Raw genomic sequence first — 18,399 nt, forward strand, 5'->3', positions numbered from 1 at the left:
GCACAAGCTAACAGTTGATCCTTGAAAGCCTCAGAAGAGTGTATTCTCTGGCAGCAGTAAAGTAATCCATCCATCCTCAACCCCTTTTCCCAATTTGCATATGGTGTCTGGGTGTCACTTCAGCAGTGACAATCATCTCAAGCCAAGGTTTACACTGCCGGGTGGATAGCCCTGCCGGGGTAGTTCATTCGCACCGCTCACTCGCGAGCACACACACACTCACCTAAGGTGAATTTAGAGTGCCTGCCTAATCCACCTACTGCATGTCTTTGGAATGTGGGAGGAAACTGGAACACCCGGAGGAAACTCACGTGACCACAGGGAGGACATGCAGGCTCCACACAGAAGGCACCCCTGCCGAGAATCGAACCGAAGAACCTCTTGCTGTGAGGCGACAACGCTAACCGCTGCACCACTGTGGCCACCTCTGACACTAAAAGACTGCACTACTGACTTCCTGTGACCGGGGGGGGGGGGTTTAGGCATCCCCTGATGGAAAGGGCTTAGCCGATCCCCTGTCACAGGGAGTCAGAGAAGGGAATTCTGAGCTCTAGAAGTACAGTAAGAAATGAAGTTTGACACTGTGGGAAGTGAATACTTATACAAGCAGCTGACTCCCCAGTAGCTTTACTACTTTAATGCATTAAATATTACACTGCACAATTTTAAGGTTAACCAGTGCGCTTTTTCTTAAGGCTAAAAGGTAATGGTTAGTGAAAGTATTGAAGTTTTTTTCACATCTTGGAGGGCATAGAGACAAAATAAGAACTTATAACAATCTGTGTAAGTGGGAACATAGACTCTAACATCTACATTAGTATGGACACCCATAACTTTACAATAGGCAATACCTGGGAATGCAGCAATCAATGTGGTGCAACTGCTCTTATTTGGAGAGCATAAACTTCCTTTTTTGGAAAGTGCATAAAGTTTTGTGTGTTTGCTGTGAACTAAAAGGGGATGCATTTTAAAGATGTATTTTTTTTGTTTGTTTGTTTTTAGAGTGTTTTACTGAAGCAAAACATCTGGCAAAATGTGGCATGGATTCAAAGTAGAGAAGAAGCAGCTATGTATAAGATCAGCCTGCCATTGTGTGCATGCAAGCTGCAGGATGGGAACATATAGTCAAACGAACTGTTATGTGTAATATGTTGGAATAACAGCATTTTATCAGAATGCCTGCTTTGTAAACAAAAATTAAAGACGTCAAGCAGAAGGTTATAAATCATAGTGGAAAAGGATGAGGACGTAATGAGCGTTTTGAGAGATAAAGAGATGCTAGGAATTTTGATGAAACTCCTTAAGGAGAATAGTAACAACCATACAGATTATTATACACAAAAAGCAGCACAAAGGTTTATGAGAATGAAGCCGGGGGGGATACACATAGGATACTTTATCAATACAGATGTCTGCGACTAGGAGTACTGAAAAAAGGCAAAAGAGGTTAGCATTTGCTGGAGGAAATTAGCAAAGCAACCAAGGAACTAGGAACAAATAGTTTGGCAGGGAACTGTAGAACAGTGAGATAAGGCTGAGCAGGAGTTTAGAGATTGCATTGCCTATCAGGGACATGACAGCAGAGTATAGGCAAAGAAAAGTGATAGGGAAGTGTTAGATGAGCCTGGTAGTTTTTTTTTTTTTTTTACTTGAATCTAGAACAAGCTAATGATGTTAAAAAAAGAGATAACTGTGAGGGCATATGTATAAAATACTGCATGACAAGTATCGATCAGTGAAGATTTGGGACAAGAGAAGAGAAAGGCAAATTACAAACGAATACTTGGAAAAAAACTGTAGGGTTATCAAATATGCAACAAAGTCCAGAAGGCTTAGGATTTTTGCATGGAAGTGTCTTGCACAGGTACTTAACTTCAGAATTCAGAGTACTTTTTCTCAGGTAGATAGCAAATGTTGGAAATGTGATAGGGAACAGAGGGGAAATTTAAAACACGATTATTTGGGAATGTAAAGTAATGGCAGAGTTTAGAAATCTCCTACAGGGTACTCTTGACAGAAATGATGGGGGAATGGTACTAAATAAGGAAATTAATTATTTGAGTTGAAGGAAATATGATCTAAACTGTTCAGACACAGTAACATTTAATACTACTGGCAACCAAAAAACAGTTAAAAGACAATGAAAATCAAAATCTAAATCAGTTGTAATGGACGTTTTGAATAATATAAAGGAGATAAAATAAATGGAGGTGACTCTATAGAAAAGGGAAAGAGAAATTTTAATTAGGAATAGATGGAATTTCTGGACGTAGAATAATACTCAGAAGCAGTTTTAAGGAAAGGTAAAAATTAAGTAATTTGTGTAATGTCAGAGGGAAAGAAAATTGTTAAAGCAAATTTATATGTATACTACCACGGTGACAACAGTGGAAACTTAGGATTTGTTTTGTCTTCTATAATTCATACAAACTCATGTTGCAACTTAAAATGTGACTGTTTAGTGAAGGTTTAAACTAAGAAAAAATACTCTTTCTCTGCAGCTCAGCTTTCATTCTGTCTTGTCCTGCCCTACATTACGCAATGGTGTTGCTTTCTACTTTTTCTGCCAGCCTTCTTCTGTAAAGTGGAAGGGGCTCAGCTATCCTTTGTCAGAAAGCAACGACATCCAAAAGATTCCTTCTGCCTTGCCTGCCACTGTAGCTCACCTGTAGAAATCCATTTCTTTAAACAGATTGCTTCAACTTAGACATGCCATCTACTGACAAAAAGAAGGTGACAAGTAGAATCAAAAGTTATGGGAACAGCACACTGACAACAAGAAAGTAGGTCAGTCTCTTCATTTTAGTTCACTGGAAAAGTCCTGTTTACAACATACTCTGCTTTCCTTTATTTTAATTTCTTTGGGTCCAGGTTTCTGTCAGATCTTTCTTACTTCGTATGTGCCTCAAATCTGACTAATACTGGATCATCACTTTAACCTTTAAGTGTTACAGAATAAACAGTTTGTTCCTTCTATTCTTATATTTTTTCAGCTGGAATACTAACCCAGTCTGCCATTTTCCTTCTTGCACAGCCTAAAGAGCTTACCTCTTCCCATTCTTGGACCCCAGAAAATCTTAAATTCTTTCTTCCCCTTTATCAATTATCTGGGCTTCAAGCAACTCCAACTTTCCCTCTGCTGTAAATAATCTGTTTTTAACATGTTCATTACTATCAAATTAGACAGAATGAGCTGTAATCACAGTTTCCACTTCTGCCATCCTTCTGTCTGATGCCTGCATATAATCCAACAGAATAGTATTAATTTTCTGCAACTCCACCATCATTTTTATGTATCTGATTATTTCTAGCATCTGATTCCATGTTACTTAGCAGGAAACCATCATTCTCGCTTAGCAAGCAACTGTCTTCACAATGATCAGCACTTCCACGTGGCTGCCTTTATTTCTTCTGCACAGCTGCTGGTGAATTTTTATGCTTACTCCTTGACATGAGTCAATTTTAGAAGAGACCTTTGTCTTTCCATCACTCCTTCCCAAACATGAACAGTTTTTCACCAAGATGACTATATTACACCACTGTATTAACCAGAGAAGAGGGGAGCTAATCATTCAACATGTTACATGGCCCCTACCTCAGCCAAAACTCACATTGTGGTCGAGGATGGAGATGTTAATTCCAAAGACCATCTTTTCTTGGTACCAGAAACAGTTCCAGGATTGAGAAACGCACTTTCTCTCTCAGTGGTCCTTTATTTTAGGAGTTCTAGCAGTACACACTTCACTAAATCTCTTTGTTCCTTGGGTGATACCTGAGAACATTTTTTTAATTAAATGTAGCCTATACATGTCTTGGGATACATAGGACTCAAGTGGTTCTCTTCCACTATTCAAGAAATGGACCCTGATAACCCCCAAGGCATGGACAAAAAGTGTGACTGAGGAAGGAGTGTGCAGGGGTGAGACTCTGTGGGCTCTGATGGGGCAGGGGATAGAAAAGCTTTCCTGCATCATAGCTGTCCCCTTGCAGTGTCTCAGCTCCAGGGTACTCATTTTATTCAGGTTGATATTTTTTTCTGAACTGGCTACTATTTCCCCTTAGCTATTTAACTTTATTTTACTTTTAGTGAAAAATTAAACTGAAGGATAATTTCTACAGTATATGACAGGGAGAGGTGTGAAACAGATGTCTGAACAACTGCATGATATTCCCCTTCTCCTCCAGCTCTTTAAATGCTTTAATCCAGGTATTCATTCAGCCAAGTATTCAAATAACAGCACTTTGTCTTAACAAGGTACTGAGAAGCTGTGTTATCACATATTCTGGCAAGAGTTGTGTCTTCAGCCAAGCATGTTTCATTATGATACAGCCTCTTGCTACCAACCTGAAAGATGTCTCCACTGCACCATAGCCACTATACAGTGATACAGTGCTTGTCGAGCTGAGATGGGAAAAACTACAGAGATCCCACAATTACCACTGAAGGCTTTGCCTTTTACTTCCTGTGCCTTGTACTTGACCTGACACAAGAGAATCCCCTGGAACTTTAACATGTGAATTTGGCAGTTCAGAGTCCTGAAGGCCAGAGCAGCAGAGGTGTAAAGCTCCTTCTCTAACCAGGGAAATTCTTTGCTGCAGCTCCCAAGGATCACTTGCTGAAATCTATGGACACAATGGATGGATCGACAGTTTGATTCTTTTAAATGAGCCTATAACCTCATTGAAGCAATCAGATTTCCTTGGCGCAGAGACTTAAAAAATCTACCTCCAGAGATGCACTGAAAGGGGGGGGGGGGGGTAAGGGAGTACACTTAGCCTGCATAAGCCCGTTTGTTCACCTCTCAGTTTTTGGAATAATAATCCTCAAGCGGAGATCCATTTTTCATGTGAACCCCCCCCCCCCCACACACACACACACACACTGAAAGCTAATCCAAATGAGAATGCAGATTCGTAAGGAAAAACAAGGTTACATGCGAGCTGTGTCAAATTATGGGAGGAATTCTGGGAACAGTGGATGAGGGATAGACCCAAACAGCTTAGGATGAGGCAAGATGGAGAATATCTGATTCTGGGTGCCACAGATCTGCTTTTCAGGGTACTTGCCTCCTTAGAATTTGTGGCTTTCAAGTGAGCACTAACAACTTCTATTTTTGAAATAAACATAGGCTAACCAAAATGAAAAAATACTGCCTTGGCTATTATAAAATGATCATCAGAACCAGATACCCATGGGGAAGTATAGTGTCTGGACCAAATGGCTACAGAAAGGCTTCAGCTCTAGAGGACATGCTTTCCATTCACAGGATCATAGGAAGTTACTAGGTTATTGGCCCTGAAGCCCTTACAAGCCTAGCTAAGAATTTAGCCCATGTTCCGACAAGAACATGGGCTTCAAGAGTGTGGTGGCCTCCTGAAAGACATTGCAAGGAGTCTTAGTCCAAATAAGCAACAGGGTCAAAGGCTGCAAAAACTCCTCATTGGAAGCAATGCCCTTGGGCTTAGGAAGGCCTTGGGACTTTATCTGTGTGTCACTGGACTCCTGTTGTCCCTTCTTTTATGGGTGTTTCTCTAAGTTTTTTAAGGCAGACATCTGTGAATGATCTGGCTGAAGCTGTGCTGGCCTTACACATGATGCCCATCTTCTTCTGGTGCAAATAATCCAGGAGATATTCTGTTCTCTATCTGACTGGCTTCTAGTTAAATTCAACATAGTGAAGGCAAGAGGGGACATTGTGATTTGGCCCTAAAAACAAGAAGCACTGACTCAAAGTTTTTAAGGGGTAATTATTTGTACAAGAAATACACATGGCAACATTAGAAAGTGACATCTATGCCCGACGCCATAAAATTATAACTCTACAAACAAGTAATAGGTGAGAATAATGAAATGTTATTCCTTCTGTGAAGTAATTATCTGTACTCTGGAAGATGAGTCAAACTGATACACTGATGATGTTCAATACTTGCATTAACAATGCTTCTTCCTTCTCATACTATGGTAAGAAAAGAAGTAAACATGTCACAGGTGGATGTTTCTCTTATAGCACAGGTGTGCTCATGTCCAGGTGTGAGGGGTCCACCCAGGAAAGGGTAAAAAATCAGAAGGTTGGGATGGAAGTTGAGCCTTCTGTGGCAAAAAAAAAAAAAAAATCGCTAAACTTAGCACAACTACAACAGTGAAAAATACAATGAACGACTTCATATTTCAAATTCATTATCCATTCTTCACTCTCATTATGAATGTGTTGCGTTGAGTAAAGACAGTTCTCTTTATCCTGGTATTCCCTCCCTCCTCACTGGGAGTATTCTTACCACATGCCAGAAAAGGAAGGGAACAGCAACTCAAGGAGGGACTTACAGAAGAAAACACGGACTTAATATTTTTTTTTTGTCCAAGCACTACAAAGCAAGAGATGCTGAAAATATTATGCTACACATGAAAACTAACCAACATGCAGCTGGAGTTACACAGAAAATCAGCAATCACCTTGTCACCTAAATGCAAACATCCAACAACTGTATTCAGAAGATGATACTTTTTAAAATTTTTAATCAAACTTTTACTTTTTAATCAAACTGCAAATAAATAAATAAAATAAAATAAATTGCACACCAGTGTCACACCCTACGGTAGAATTCTGCCTCTTGTCAGTGAAGTCACAGGCTATCGCAGGGTGATCAAACATCCTACCTGCATGTCTCAAAGGCAGTACTCCCTGCGAAGCTGGAGCTGCACTCAGAGTCAGAACCACTCTCACTGTGCTTCCTGAATCCATTTGTCAATCCTGTAAAAGAAAGAAAGAATTACATCACAGACATGACAATGGAACAAAGAACAGTTGTAAGTGTATGCATTACACTTTTTTACCCAAGAAAGACTACAAAAAAATGACAAAGTGATTTAGCTGTGACTTTATGTTTTAATTCTTCAAATGGTTTCAGCATATGCATTTTGTATCACACAATGCAATAACAAGAGCAACCCACCTGCACGTTTTACAGTACATATATGACTCCCTTCCACTAGCCAAAGGGTGAAACTGTTCACCAATAACTAATCCTGCTATCAGTGGTTCAGTCCACTCATAATTTATGGAGACCTTTAGAAAGCAAGTTCAGCCACAGGAGAAATCTTCAAGATTGTCACCCCAAATAAGTCATGATCTATACAGAGACAAGGAATACAACTCCATCTCGTTAGTGATGTATAAAGATATGCCAGTGGCCCATCCTACTACCTATCTATGTATCTATGCATGCACTGTGGACACCTCCCAACAGAGTATAAATGCCGGTATGCTGGTAGCACCTCTCACCACTTTAACAATAAAAGTCTGAGACTGGCAGCACCTGCTACCACCAAAACATGTATGTACGTCAGTGGCACCTACTAATTTTTCTTTTTCTTTTTGCTTATGTTTTCTTCCTACTGCTGTTGACTTCAGGTACTTCAGTCCTTGCAGCCTATGCTACCAGCATCTACAACTCCCATGCCTTGGCGGGTTCCCCTGTTGTGACTTTAATGAAGATCATCAGTGATTTCAACCCTTACCATGACATTAACATTGTCCTATCAGTCATGACCAATAAAATCATGGCCAAATTCTCAGATCTGTCTTTCAGACCTCTACAAAGTATTCAATATTGTTGACTATGCAATGCTCTTCATCAGTCTATGCAGCTACGACCTTTCTAGAGCACTACTAAACGCCTCAAAAGCTATCTGGAAGCAGAAGATACTTACATACACGAGAAAAATATTCTGATTCTGAGTTTACATGGCAGAAAGGAATCTGACTGACTTGCAATCCATTCTTACTTGAAGTCTTGAGAATGGGATTCCCAGAAAAAAATTTAAGATCTAAGCCCTACTACTGGGAATATTCTAGCTCACCAGGGGTACACGACAGGGGAGTCCCCTTTCACTTTTGTTTTTTTACTGTACATGTGGAACATCTGGTGCTTTATCATCAGGCAAACTGTACTACAGGGTTATACATGGGTATGCCAACTGCCTAATTTGCCTCTGTTTACCATCAATATTTTGGTGATTCTGGGAGATCTAAATTATGACACGATATGTTTGAAATTCTGACAAAATTTTGGCAAGGAAGAATACAAGTATTTGGTTAACACTGTGAAAAGCAGATTAATTTCTAAAAAATATTTCTAAACCATCTAGGGACATTGAGCTTTACTAATACATGGTCTGACTCATACAACGGTACTTATCAACATTTGAAGGAGAAAACAGATATTTTTTTTACTAATGGAAATTATTGTATTTAGAGGTGACCAAAGCACCTAAGCAGTGCAAATATTTATTCTCTCCCATTTTTTTTTTTTTTTTTTTTACATAGGTCAAGCTTACTTGTCTCACCCTCCAAAGGGTTTATCCACATTATCGAGGAAACTGCCCACTGAGTTTATATAGACGGGAGTATTCAAAGGTGAACTGGGAAAGAATGATTTTACTGCAACAAATGTAGGGAATGGGGGTTCCACATTTTTATCATTATTAATGCACAATCTAGCTGAAGATGCATTACTTGTGGTGTTATAAGCTCATACAATCTAATGGGAAGTGAATGCTAATGGACCAAGAGGGCAAGAAGAGCTGGATGTGTTTGCTTGGTGGGGTACCTCAGAAAGGGAAAGGCATACACTCCCTCCACCTAGGATAAAGGTGCTCATCCTCACTGCCTCTAAGGTCAAGTACCCAAAAACGAAAGTTATGTACTTACCATAATGATAGATCTGTGCTGTTTGATTCTGTCCTTCCTCAATGGATGGGTCTTCAGATCTGACCATGGATCCAACATTGGTCACATTTAGATTTTAGGATCCTCACCTCAGGCTCCCTCCCTTACCCATAACCCCCTCCTGTCCCCAAGATTACATCAGATTAAACTGCCTCCAACCCAATGGCAGAATCGAAGAAAAAACAAAAGTAACCAGCCTTAAGTACACAAAAGATCTCTCAGACAGGAAATTGCTCTGGAGTTGAAACAGTACAATATCTTTGTCAGGGGGCAAACCATTCTCCATGAAATGGAATGGTGAAGAAGGGTGGGAAGTTGTGGCAGGATGGGATCAGACAACACAGAACTATCGTTATGATAAGTACATACAGTGAATATAAAAAGTGTACACACCCCTGTTAAAATGCCAGGTTTTTGTGCTATAAAAAAATGAGACCACAATAAATCATTTCAAAACTTTTCCCATCTTTAATGTGACCTATAACCTGTACAATTCAATTGAAAAACAAACAAATCTGTTAGGTGAAAAAATATAAAAAATAAAAAACGTACAATAAGCTGGTTGTGCACACCCTTACACTAATACTTTGTTGAAACACCTTTTGATTTAATTACAGCATTCAGTCTTCTTAGGTAGGAGTCTATTAGCAAGGCACATCTTGACTTGGCAATATTTGCCCACTGCTCCTTGCAAAAGCCCTCCAAATCTGTCAGATTGCGAGGGCATCTCTTGTGCACAGCCCTCTTCAGGTCACCCCACAGATTTTCTATTGGATTTAGGTCTGGGCTCTGCCTGGGCCAATCCAAAACTTTAATTTTCTTCCAGTAAAGCCATTCTTTTGTTGATCTGGATGTATGCTTCGGGTCATTGTCATGTTGAAAGGTGAAGATCCTCCTCATCTTCAGTTTTCTAGCAGACGCCTGAAGGTTTTGGGCCAAAAGTGACTGGTATTTGGAACTGTTCATAATTCCCTCCACCTTGACTAAACCCCAGTTCTAGCTGAAGAAAAGCAACCCCAAAGCATGATATTGCCACCACCATGCTTCACCGTGGGGATGGTGTATTTTGGTGATACGAAGTGTTGTTTTTGCACTAAACTTACCTTTTGGAATTGTGGCCAAAAAGTTCAATCTTGGTTTCATCAGACCATAGCACATTTTCCCACATGCTTTTGGGAGACATGATGTATTGTTTTGCAAATTTTAGCCGGGTCTGGATGTTTTTCTGTGTAAGAAAAGGCTTCAGTCTTGCAACCCTACCCCATAGTCCAGATACATGGAGAATACGGGAGATTATTGTCACATGTAGTACACAACCAGAACAACATGTAGTACACAACCAGTACTTGCCAGAAATTCCCACAGCTCCTTCAGTGTTGCTGTAGGTCTCTTGGCAGCCTCCCTGACCAGTTTTCATCTTGTCTTTTCATCAATTTTGGAGGGAGGTCCAGTTCTTTGCAACGTCACTACTGTCCCATATTTCTCCACTTTTTGATGAGTGTCTTCACTGTGTTCCATGATATATCCAGTGGTGTGGAAATTTCTTTGTACCCTTCTCCTGACTGATCCCTTTCAACAATGAAATACTTTGATGCTTTGTAAGCTCTCTAAGAACCATGGCTTTTGCTGTAGCAGACAACTGAGTAAATGTCAGGAAAATCCTACTAGGACAGCTGAACTTTATTTGGGGTTAATCAGAGTCTCTTTAATTGATGGCAGGTGTGTATCCAAGAAGACTGAATGTTGTAATTAAATCAAAAGGTGCTTCAACAAAGTATTAGTTTAAGGGTGTGCACACTTATGCAACCAGCTTATTGTACAGATTTTATTTTTTTACATTTTTCCCCTAACAGATTTGTTTTTCAATTGAATTGTACAGGTTATAGGTCACATTAAAGGTGGGAAAAGTTTTGAAATGATTTATTGTGGTCTCATTTTTTTTATATCACAAACACCTGGCATTTTAACAGGGGTGTGTACATTTTTTATATCCATTGTAACATTCACATCTGATGTCTGTTCCATCTATTTCTCAAGGGACGGGACACAGTCCCCAGCTACTTTGATCTTAGGAAGGTCTCAAGGAGGATGTTTCAGAGGACAGCTGAATCATAAACCATCCTACTCTTGGAAAGCATATCAGGGAAATGAAGGTGTGAATGCTAGATCAGGTGACAGCAGCACAAATATCATCAACTGAGGCCCTGGAAAAGGCTAAACAGATCTAGTTCAGGGCTTTGACTGGTGTAGGTTATGTCAAGTCTTTTTCCTTATACACGAGAGATGCAGTCAGCTGTTTCATTAAAATACTTTTGAAACACCTTGACCCACATTAGCTTAGGAAATAGAGACAAATAGCTTGTCTGTCCTCTTGAACATTTTGGTATGAAGGAGGTAAAAGGGTGGTTGGTGATGTGCATCCAACAAATGAAGTAGATATTCTCCTTTAATCAAAAAAATTGGAAAGAAAATAAATAAAAATGATACACTTGTTGAAAGAGTTCTCCTTAGCTAACTTAGGTATCAAAGGCGGACTAGGCCATAAGGATACCCTATCCTTGTGGAAGATAATATATGGAGTTTTGCAGGACAGAGCCTGAAGTTCCGACACTCTTTGAGCTGAAGTAACAACAACTAGATAGAGTGCTTTCCAAGTCCAAAATGTAATGTCTACCCTGACAGCTGGTTCAAAGGGTAGCTGGGTTACAGCAAAATGGTCATACCCCAAGGGAGGATCCTTAAGTGTGGGGTCTAAGAAGGAAGGCATCACTCAGGAAGGCTTTACATAGGCTGAGGGAAGCTAAGGTAGCAAGGCTCACTTCAACATGAAAACTCAAAATAGCTGCTCACTGTTCTTTAAAAGTAGCGTAACTAGCCTCGCTGTGAAAAATGACAACCATAAAAAGTCTAAAACCACTGGAACAGGGGTTGAAAAAGAAACCAGATTCCTTTGGGTGACCCAAATAAAATATCGTTTCCACTTACTCTTATAACTTTTCCTGGTAGATGGTCTCTGGGAAGAAGTGAGAATGTGGCTCACTTGAGAACAGAGCTTGGACTGACTAGTCATTAATGGATGTGGAGAAACCAAGCAGTCAGGTTGAGGGCTTGATTGTCCTGCTGAGGCATTCCAGAGAGGTAAGAAAGAAGACCTGGCTCTGGGTCCAGCACCCAAAATAGGTGTATCAATGAGGTCAACGGAAGGGGAATCACACTTGTCGAGGCCAGAAAGGGGCAATGAGGATAACTGTGATCTTCCTCTGCAATGTTTTCTGCAGAAATTTAAGATGAGATCGGTGTGTGTGTGTGTGTGTGTGTGTGTGTGTGTGTGTGTGTGTGTGTGTGGGTTAAACATGCACCACAGCATCCCTCAGTGTCTTCCCATCCAGGGAATAAGGACAAATAACCTGGTGCATTTGGAGTTGACAGGAGAGGCAAAAAAAATGAGAGCATAATTAGCCGCACTATGAAAAATTAGTTCTGCCATTGCTGGTTGGGGGACTACTTGTGAGGCAGCAGGCTCAATCTGCTCAACCTGCTCATTAGAACACTGGACTTCCCTGGTATATGCATTAACATCAGAAAGTAGCTGGAAGATATTTGCCCACTGCCACCCTTCTCACTGCTTCAAGACAGAAAGGGGTAGAAAGGTGTTCCCCCCATTTGTTGATGTATCAGACTACTGACATGTTCCCATCTGGACAGAAATCATCCCTACAGCAGGAAGGACATCCTGAAAGGCCTGAAATGCTTGGAGGACTGCCATCATCTCTAAGACACTGATGTGAACCCTTACCTTAGGCAAAGACGTGCCTTGGACCATCCTTCCCATGTAGTTATCCCCCCACCCCCACCTGTGGGAAGCATCCACGGTCATAGTGGCTTTGGGAGGGGAATGAACACATGGATGACCTAGGAGAACCTAGATTGAAACTGAAGCCACCACTTTATGCGAGTCCTGCAAATGTTTGTTAAATGAAACCAAAGGCCCATGGGTTGGTATCTGATGGACCACTGAATTGCAAGTGTTCACTGTAGAACTCTCATATATCATCTTGCCAAAGGAACTAAAGTAATGGAGGCTGCCACTGACCACAACAGTTGAAGAACCAATCTGGCTGCTGGCATTTGGCAGGACAGAAGCTGTAGGGCCTGGGTGCGCAGGGTTGACAGTCTCTGTTCACTGGCAGCCTTGCTATTTGTGTAGTGTTATAGAAGTGGACTCCTATAAATTCCAAAGTCTGTACCACATAAATGAGTTCACCGTGATATCCAACTGACAGCAGAGATAAATCAGGTAGATTCTGGGCTAAACTAGAAGAGACCTGGTAAGAGCAGTGATGAGACACTCGTCCAAGTAAGGGAACACTCGAAAAGTACAGTTTTGTACCTACCATAAATGTAGATGTTCGAAGATCCACATTGCTGCAGTCCTTACATATGGGGTAGTCCACTGTCCTCGGTCGGCCCGAATACCAAAGTATTAGGCTGACGTCGGTCAAGGCGCTTAAAACTGACATCAGAACGTCAGGGTACAAAAGCGCATGACCGACGTCATATCCTCAGTCTTTTCTTGCCCCAGATGTCAGAAGGCCCTAAAAAGAAAGGGCAAAGCCAAAGAACAGCAAAAAACAACCAACCACCCCTGCACTAACCATATTTACAATATTTACAACCCAAACCACACAACCACCTCTAACTACAGAGGGGAAGGTGGGAGGGTAAATTGGACTGCAGCAATGTGGATCTTCGAACATCTACATTTATGGTAGGTACAAAACTGTACTATGTTCTTCATCTCACATTGCTGCAGTCCTTACATATGGGTAGAATCCCAAAGCAGAGGTAAGGGAGGATGGCAAAACTATAAAGCATTAGGAGCTGCCAAAATGCCCTGTAAAATTGCAGTGGCAAATCCAGCCCTAGATTTAGAGTAAAGTGGAAGGTGGTAATGCTTAGAGAAAGTATGCACTGAACTCCAAGTAGCTGCCTCCAAAGTATCCTTAGTAGCCACCCCCCTTAAAAAAGCTGTAGAAGTGGCAGTAGCCCTAGTGGAATGAGGCCTAATCCCAGATGGAATCTCCTTACCATGATGGGAATAACAGAAAGCAATACAAAAACCAATCCACTTAGAAATAGTTTGTTTTGAAACAGGTTTGCCCTGAGAACACAAAGCAAATGAAACAACTGCAGAGACTGCCTGAACCCTTTAGTTCTGTTCAAATAATATTGCAACTGTCTGTGTATATCCAAAGTGTGCAAAATCTTCTCCCCTTTATTTTGGGGGTTTGCATAAAAGGTAGGCAAATGAATAGTTTGGTTTAAAGCCACACTAGAAACCACTTTAGGCATAAAGGAAGGGTTAGTACGCAAAGACACCCTATCCTTGTGGAAAATTAAGAAAGGCTCAACCGCCATAAGGGCCTGTAATTCAGAAACCCTTCTCGCAGATGTAATGGCCAACAAAAAAGCAGTCTTCCATGATAAATATTTCAACTCGGCAGTCGCTGCAGGCTCAAAAGGTTGTAGAGTAAGTTTCTCCAACACAAAATTGAGATCCCAAGCAGGAGTAGGAGCTCTACGTGGGGGTCTTATATTCTTTGCCCCTCTAAGGAATTGCTTAAACAAAGGATGAGAAAATAATGGTGGGTCACAGTCATAGTGAGCAGAAATTGCTGCAGCATGAACCTTTATAGAGGAGAAGGACAACCCTTTGTCCAATAACTCAGTAAGGTATTGAAGAGCAACACTTAAGTTAGGTTTAGAAACATCAAAGTCCTTTGCTGTACTCCAAATTAAAAATCTCCTCCATTTATCTGCGTAAACTTTCCTTGTACTAGGCCTTCTGGCCTCCAAAATAACATTCAAAACTTGTTGTGGAAGCTGAGACCCTCCAGGGTTTAAAACAGAATATGCCAGGCTGTTAGATGTAGAGAGTGAAGTTTGACATTGAGTAAATGACTGTTCTCCTGAGACAGCAGGTGTGGAATGGCAAAGGCCATGGAGGCTCCCGTACCAGACTTCTCAGTAATGGGTACCAGTGCTGTCGAGGCCAATCCGGAGCTATTAAAATCATGGTTGGCTTGTCCTGTCTGACCTTCAGGAGTACCTTTGGGAGGAGAGGCAGTGGTGGAAAGGCATACACGTGAAGATTGCTCCAATTGAATGAGAGAGCATCCACTTTCCAAGCTGTGGGATGAAACCTTTTGTGCAAAACTTTGGCAGCTGGTAATTTAGTGGAGAAGCGAACAGATCTATGTCTGGAGTTCCCCATAACACTGTCAATTTTTGAAATACATGAGGATCCAATTTCCACTCGTGGGGATCCATGATTTGTCTGCTCAACACATCTGCTAAGGAGTTCTGTGCTCCTGGCAGAAACCTTGCCTGAAGATTTAGCTGCAAACTGAGAGCAGTCTCCCACAAAATCATTGCTTGTCTGCAAAGAGGATATGAATGTGTCCCCCCTTGCTTGTTGATGTACCACATGACAGTTGTGTTGTCTGTTTGAATCAACACCTGCCCTGGAAGAAGTAACTCCTTGAAAGCTATCAATGCAAATTGGACTGCTAACATCTCCTTCAAGTTGATATGTAAATGTTGAAGTCTGGCAGGCCACGTGTCTTGTACCCATTTTCCATTTAGATGAGCTCCCCAAGCTTTGTCTGAGGCATCTGTCGTTAGAATCTGACTCGCCTCTGGTCGGGTCACAGAGAGTCCCTTGCTTAGGTGACATTCCTGAGCCCACCACAAAAATTCCTTTTGAATGCAAGGTATTATCTGAATGACAGTGTCCATATCTTGGCAGTGCTGCGTCCATACATTTTTGAGATACCATTGTAGCTTCCTCATATGCAGTTTGGCATTGGGAAGTACCAGAATACAAGATGCCATGAACCCCAAGGCTTGAAGGACTGTCCTTGCAGTCAGCCTGGACTGACGAGACAATTGATGGAAATAAAGAGAAAGATTCTTTTGTTTGTCCGGGGTCAAAAAGGCCATCTGGGATGCTGTATTCAGTCTCACACCCAGAAAGCACATGTCCTGAGAGGGTACTAGACTGGACTTTATTTCGTTCACAGAATACCCTAGGCATCTTAACACTGCCATCACATACTGTAAATGATGAAGAAGTTCGTCCTTTCCTTGAGCCAGAATCAGGCAATCGTCCAAATAAGGATAGATTTGTATTCCTCTTAGCCTGAAGAAAGCTACCACTGGAGCCAGAACCTTCGTGAACACTCTGGGCGCAGTAGATAAGCCAAAGGGCAATGCAGAGAACTGATAATGAAAAGTCCCAGCCCGAAAACGCAGATACTTCCTGCAACTGGGCCTGATAGGAACATGAAGATAAGCCTTCTTGAGATCCAGAGTCACCATCCAGTGATCTTTGCCCAGCAGAGGTAAAAGCTGCTGTAACGTCAACATTTTGAACTTGGGAATGTCCAGATATGTGTTGAGGATAGATAAGTCCAAAATGGGTCTCCATGTGTCCCCTTTCTTTGGTACTAGAAACAGGCGAGAATAAAATCCTAGGCCCACTTCTGGCAGAGGGACCGGTTGTATAGCTCCTATTTGAAGTAGAAGAGAAATTTGGTTGTGAGCCTCTAGTCTTTGCTGAGGAGGAACGTCTGGCATGCCTTTGAAAGGAGGCAAGGTATGGAAATAAAACTTGTAACCTCGGTGTATGATATCCAGTACCCATTTGTCTTGGGTAATTAAAATCCAATTTTCCTTGAAAAGTGCCAACCTTCCTCCCAAAGGTGCCGCCAGGCAAGAGGGATCTGGCAGCAGAAAAAGTAGGTCATTGGGCCTGTTTACGAAAGGACTGGCCCCTACCCTCACTCGAAGATTGTGCAGGTGAACTCCCAGTTCTAGGCCTGAAGGAACTCTGTGCTCTGCCCCCTACCACGTCTAGATCTACCCCTAGACTGAGAATCATAAGAAGGATACGTCCACCCCTTAGCAGGCCAATTCCTACTAAACTTTGGAGGCTGAACTTGCAAAAAATCCTTAACAGTCTGCATAGACTTAGCCTTGTCCTCCATTTTCTTCAAGACTGATTCCACAGGTGGACCAAACAACACTTCAGACTGCAAAGGAGCATCCAAAATCCTTGTTTTAACATGGTCAGAAAAATTCTGATCCTTCAGCCAGGCGTGCCTGCGAAGAACTGAACCAGTGGCAGCCACCCTAGACGAGGCCTGCACAGCATCAAAACCACATTGTAAAGAATGCTTACCAACCTGCTCAGAGACATGCACCAAATCTTGTAATTCTTTACACTCAATGCCTTCTGCCAGAGCATCCACCTTAGATTTCAATTGAGAAAGAAGATAGTTTTGATATTTCAACATATGAAACTGGCAATTCAAAGCCCTCATTGCTAAGGTAGAAGAAGTATAGACCTTCTTTCCCCATCTATCCAAAGCTCTGGCCTCTTTATCTAGAGGAACCGGATTTTTTACCACAGAGGCCTTAACACCCTTGGGTCCCTGACTAATAGTTTCTGGGTCCGCCCTAGGACTCTTATAAAGATATTTATGAGCCTCAGGCACCCTGTAATACCTATCTGGTTTAACAGGTGCAGGAGGCAGAGAATCAGGATTAAGCGAAGCCTCTGAAAACACATCCTGCACAACATCCAGAACAGGTGGAATAGCTAAGGGCCTATGTTGAGGCAAAAGCAAAAATTCCCTAAGCCTTTTCCGAGAATCAGAGAAGTCTTGACCTTCCCACTTAAAATGCTCCCTCATAGAGTGAAGTGTCTCTGAAAAAGAAAAATCCTCTGGAGGAGAAGCAGAAGGAGTGGAATCTTCTGCATCAGAATCAGAATAAGGAGAGTACTCCTGCAAGTCTTCAGCCGAAGACTCTGAAACATCTGAAGCCTGTTCAAAACTTCCCAACTCTGGCTCCACCCTAGGCCTCTTATCAGGAGGGGGCAAAGAACCTCTAATCAAAGTAATCAAATCTTCTGCCATTTTAAGCATGTGCTTTTTAGGCACAGACCCTGCTGAACTAGGAGTGACACCAACAGATGCTAAACCTGGCCTGCCCCTGGGAGAAGCCTTGGAAACAGAAGGAGAGGGCCTAACCACCCTGGGAAGGGAGGGGAGTACAGTAACCTGAGAAGCCCCTTCAGCCTGCCCTGCCTCAAGAGAGGCCACATCCTGCAAAATTAAAGTCTCCCCCTGAGACTCTAAGGAAGTCTCCGTCGGACCCACCGGTTCCACTGAAGCCTCTAAAGAACCGGCGTCCGGAACGGACGACTCATCTTGCCTGGGTTTAACTGTCTTGTCTTTACGCTTCTTCGTGGAAGCGGGCGCCGGAGAATCCGACGGCATATTATAATTGCACCGCTTCCCGAAGACCAGCCTAGCACAATCTAACCTTCGCTTAATAGTGCGCTTATTGAACCTAGCACAAAAGCGACACCCGACCACGTCGTGCTCAGGCCCCAAACAAGGAATGCACAAAGAATGATAATCCCTATGCGGTATCTGTTTCCCACAAGAAATACAATTATTCACTTTTTCTGACATCCGGTACTACACTGAGGCAAGAAAAAACCAAAATAATCCCCAACGGGGTACTTAGCCAACTTGGATTCGGTCTGAAACTCCAAACTCGAAAAATTTCAGAACGCCGAACGGCACTTGCAACGCTGCTTCTG

At 42.0% G+C, this 18,399-nt stretch overlaps 1 protein-coding gene across 3 annotated transcripts in view; it reads right to left on the minus strand.

Moving 5' to 3' along the window:
• Window positions 1-18,399, minus strand: part of BRPF3 (bromodomain and PHD finger containing 3) — a 1,617,494-nt gene that overhangs the window by 394,138 nt on the left and 1,204,957 nt on the right. For all 3 annotated transcript variants that reach the window (XM_044076533.1, XM_044076534.1, XM_044076535.1), the window contains one exon: window positions 6,656-6,749. In XM_044076533.1, coding sequence (XP_043932468.1) covers window positions 6,656-6,749 — 94 coding nt within the window. The remainder of the gene's footprint in view (window positions 1-6,655; window positions 6,750-18,399) is intronic.

Source organism: Protopterus annectens, chromosome 7.part0 (genome assembly GCF_019279795.1).
Source record: "Protopterus annectens isolate FY-2018-M chromosome 7.part0, PAN1.0, whole genome shotgun sequence".
NCBI lineage: Eukaryota > Metazoa > Chordata > Ceratodontiformes > Protopteridae > Protopterus > Protopterus annectens.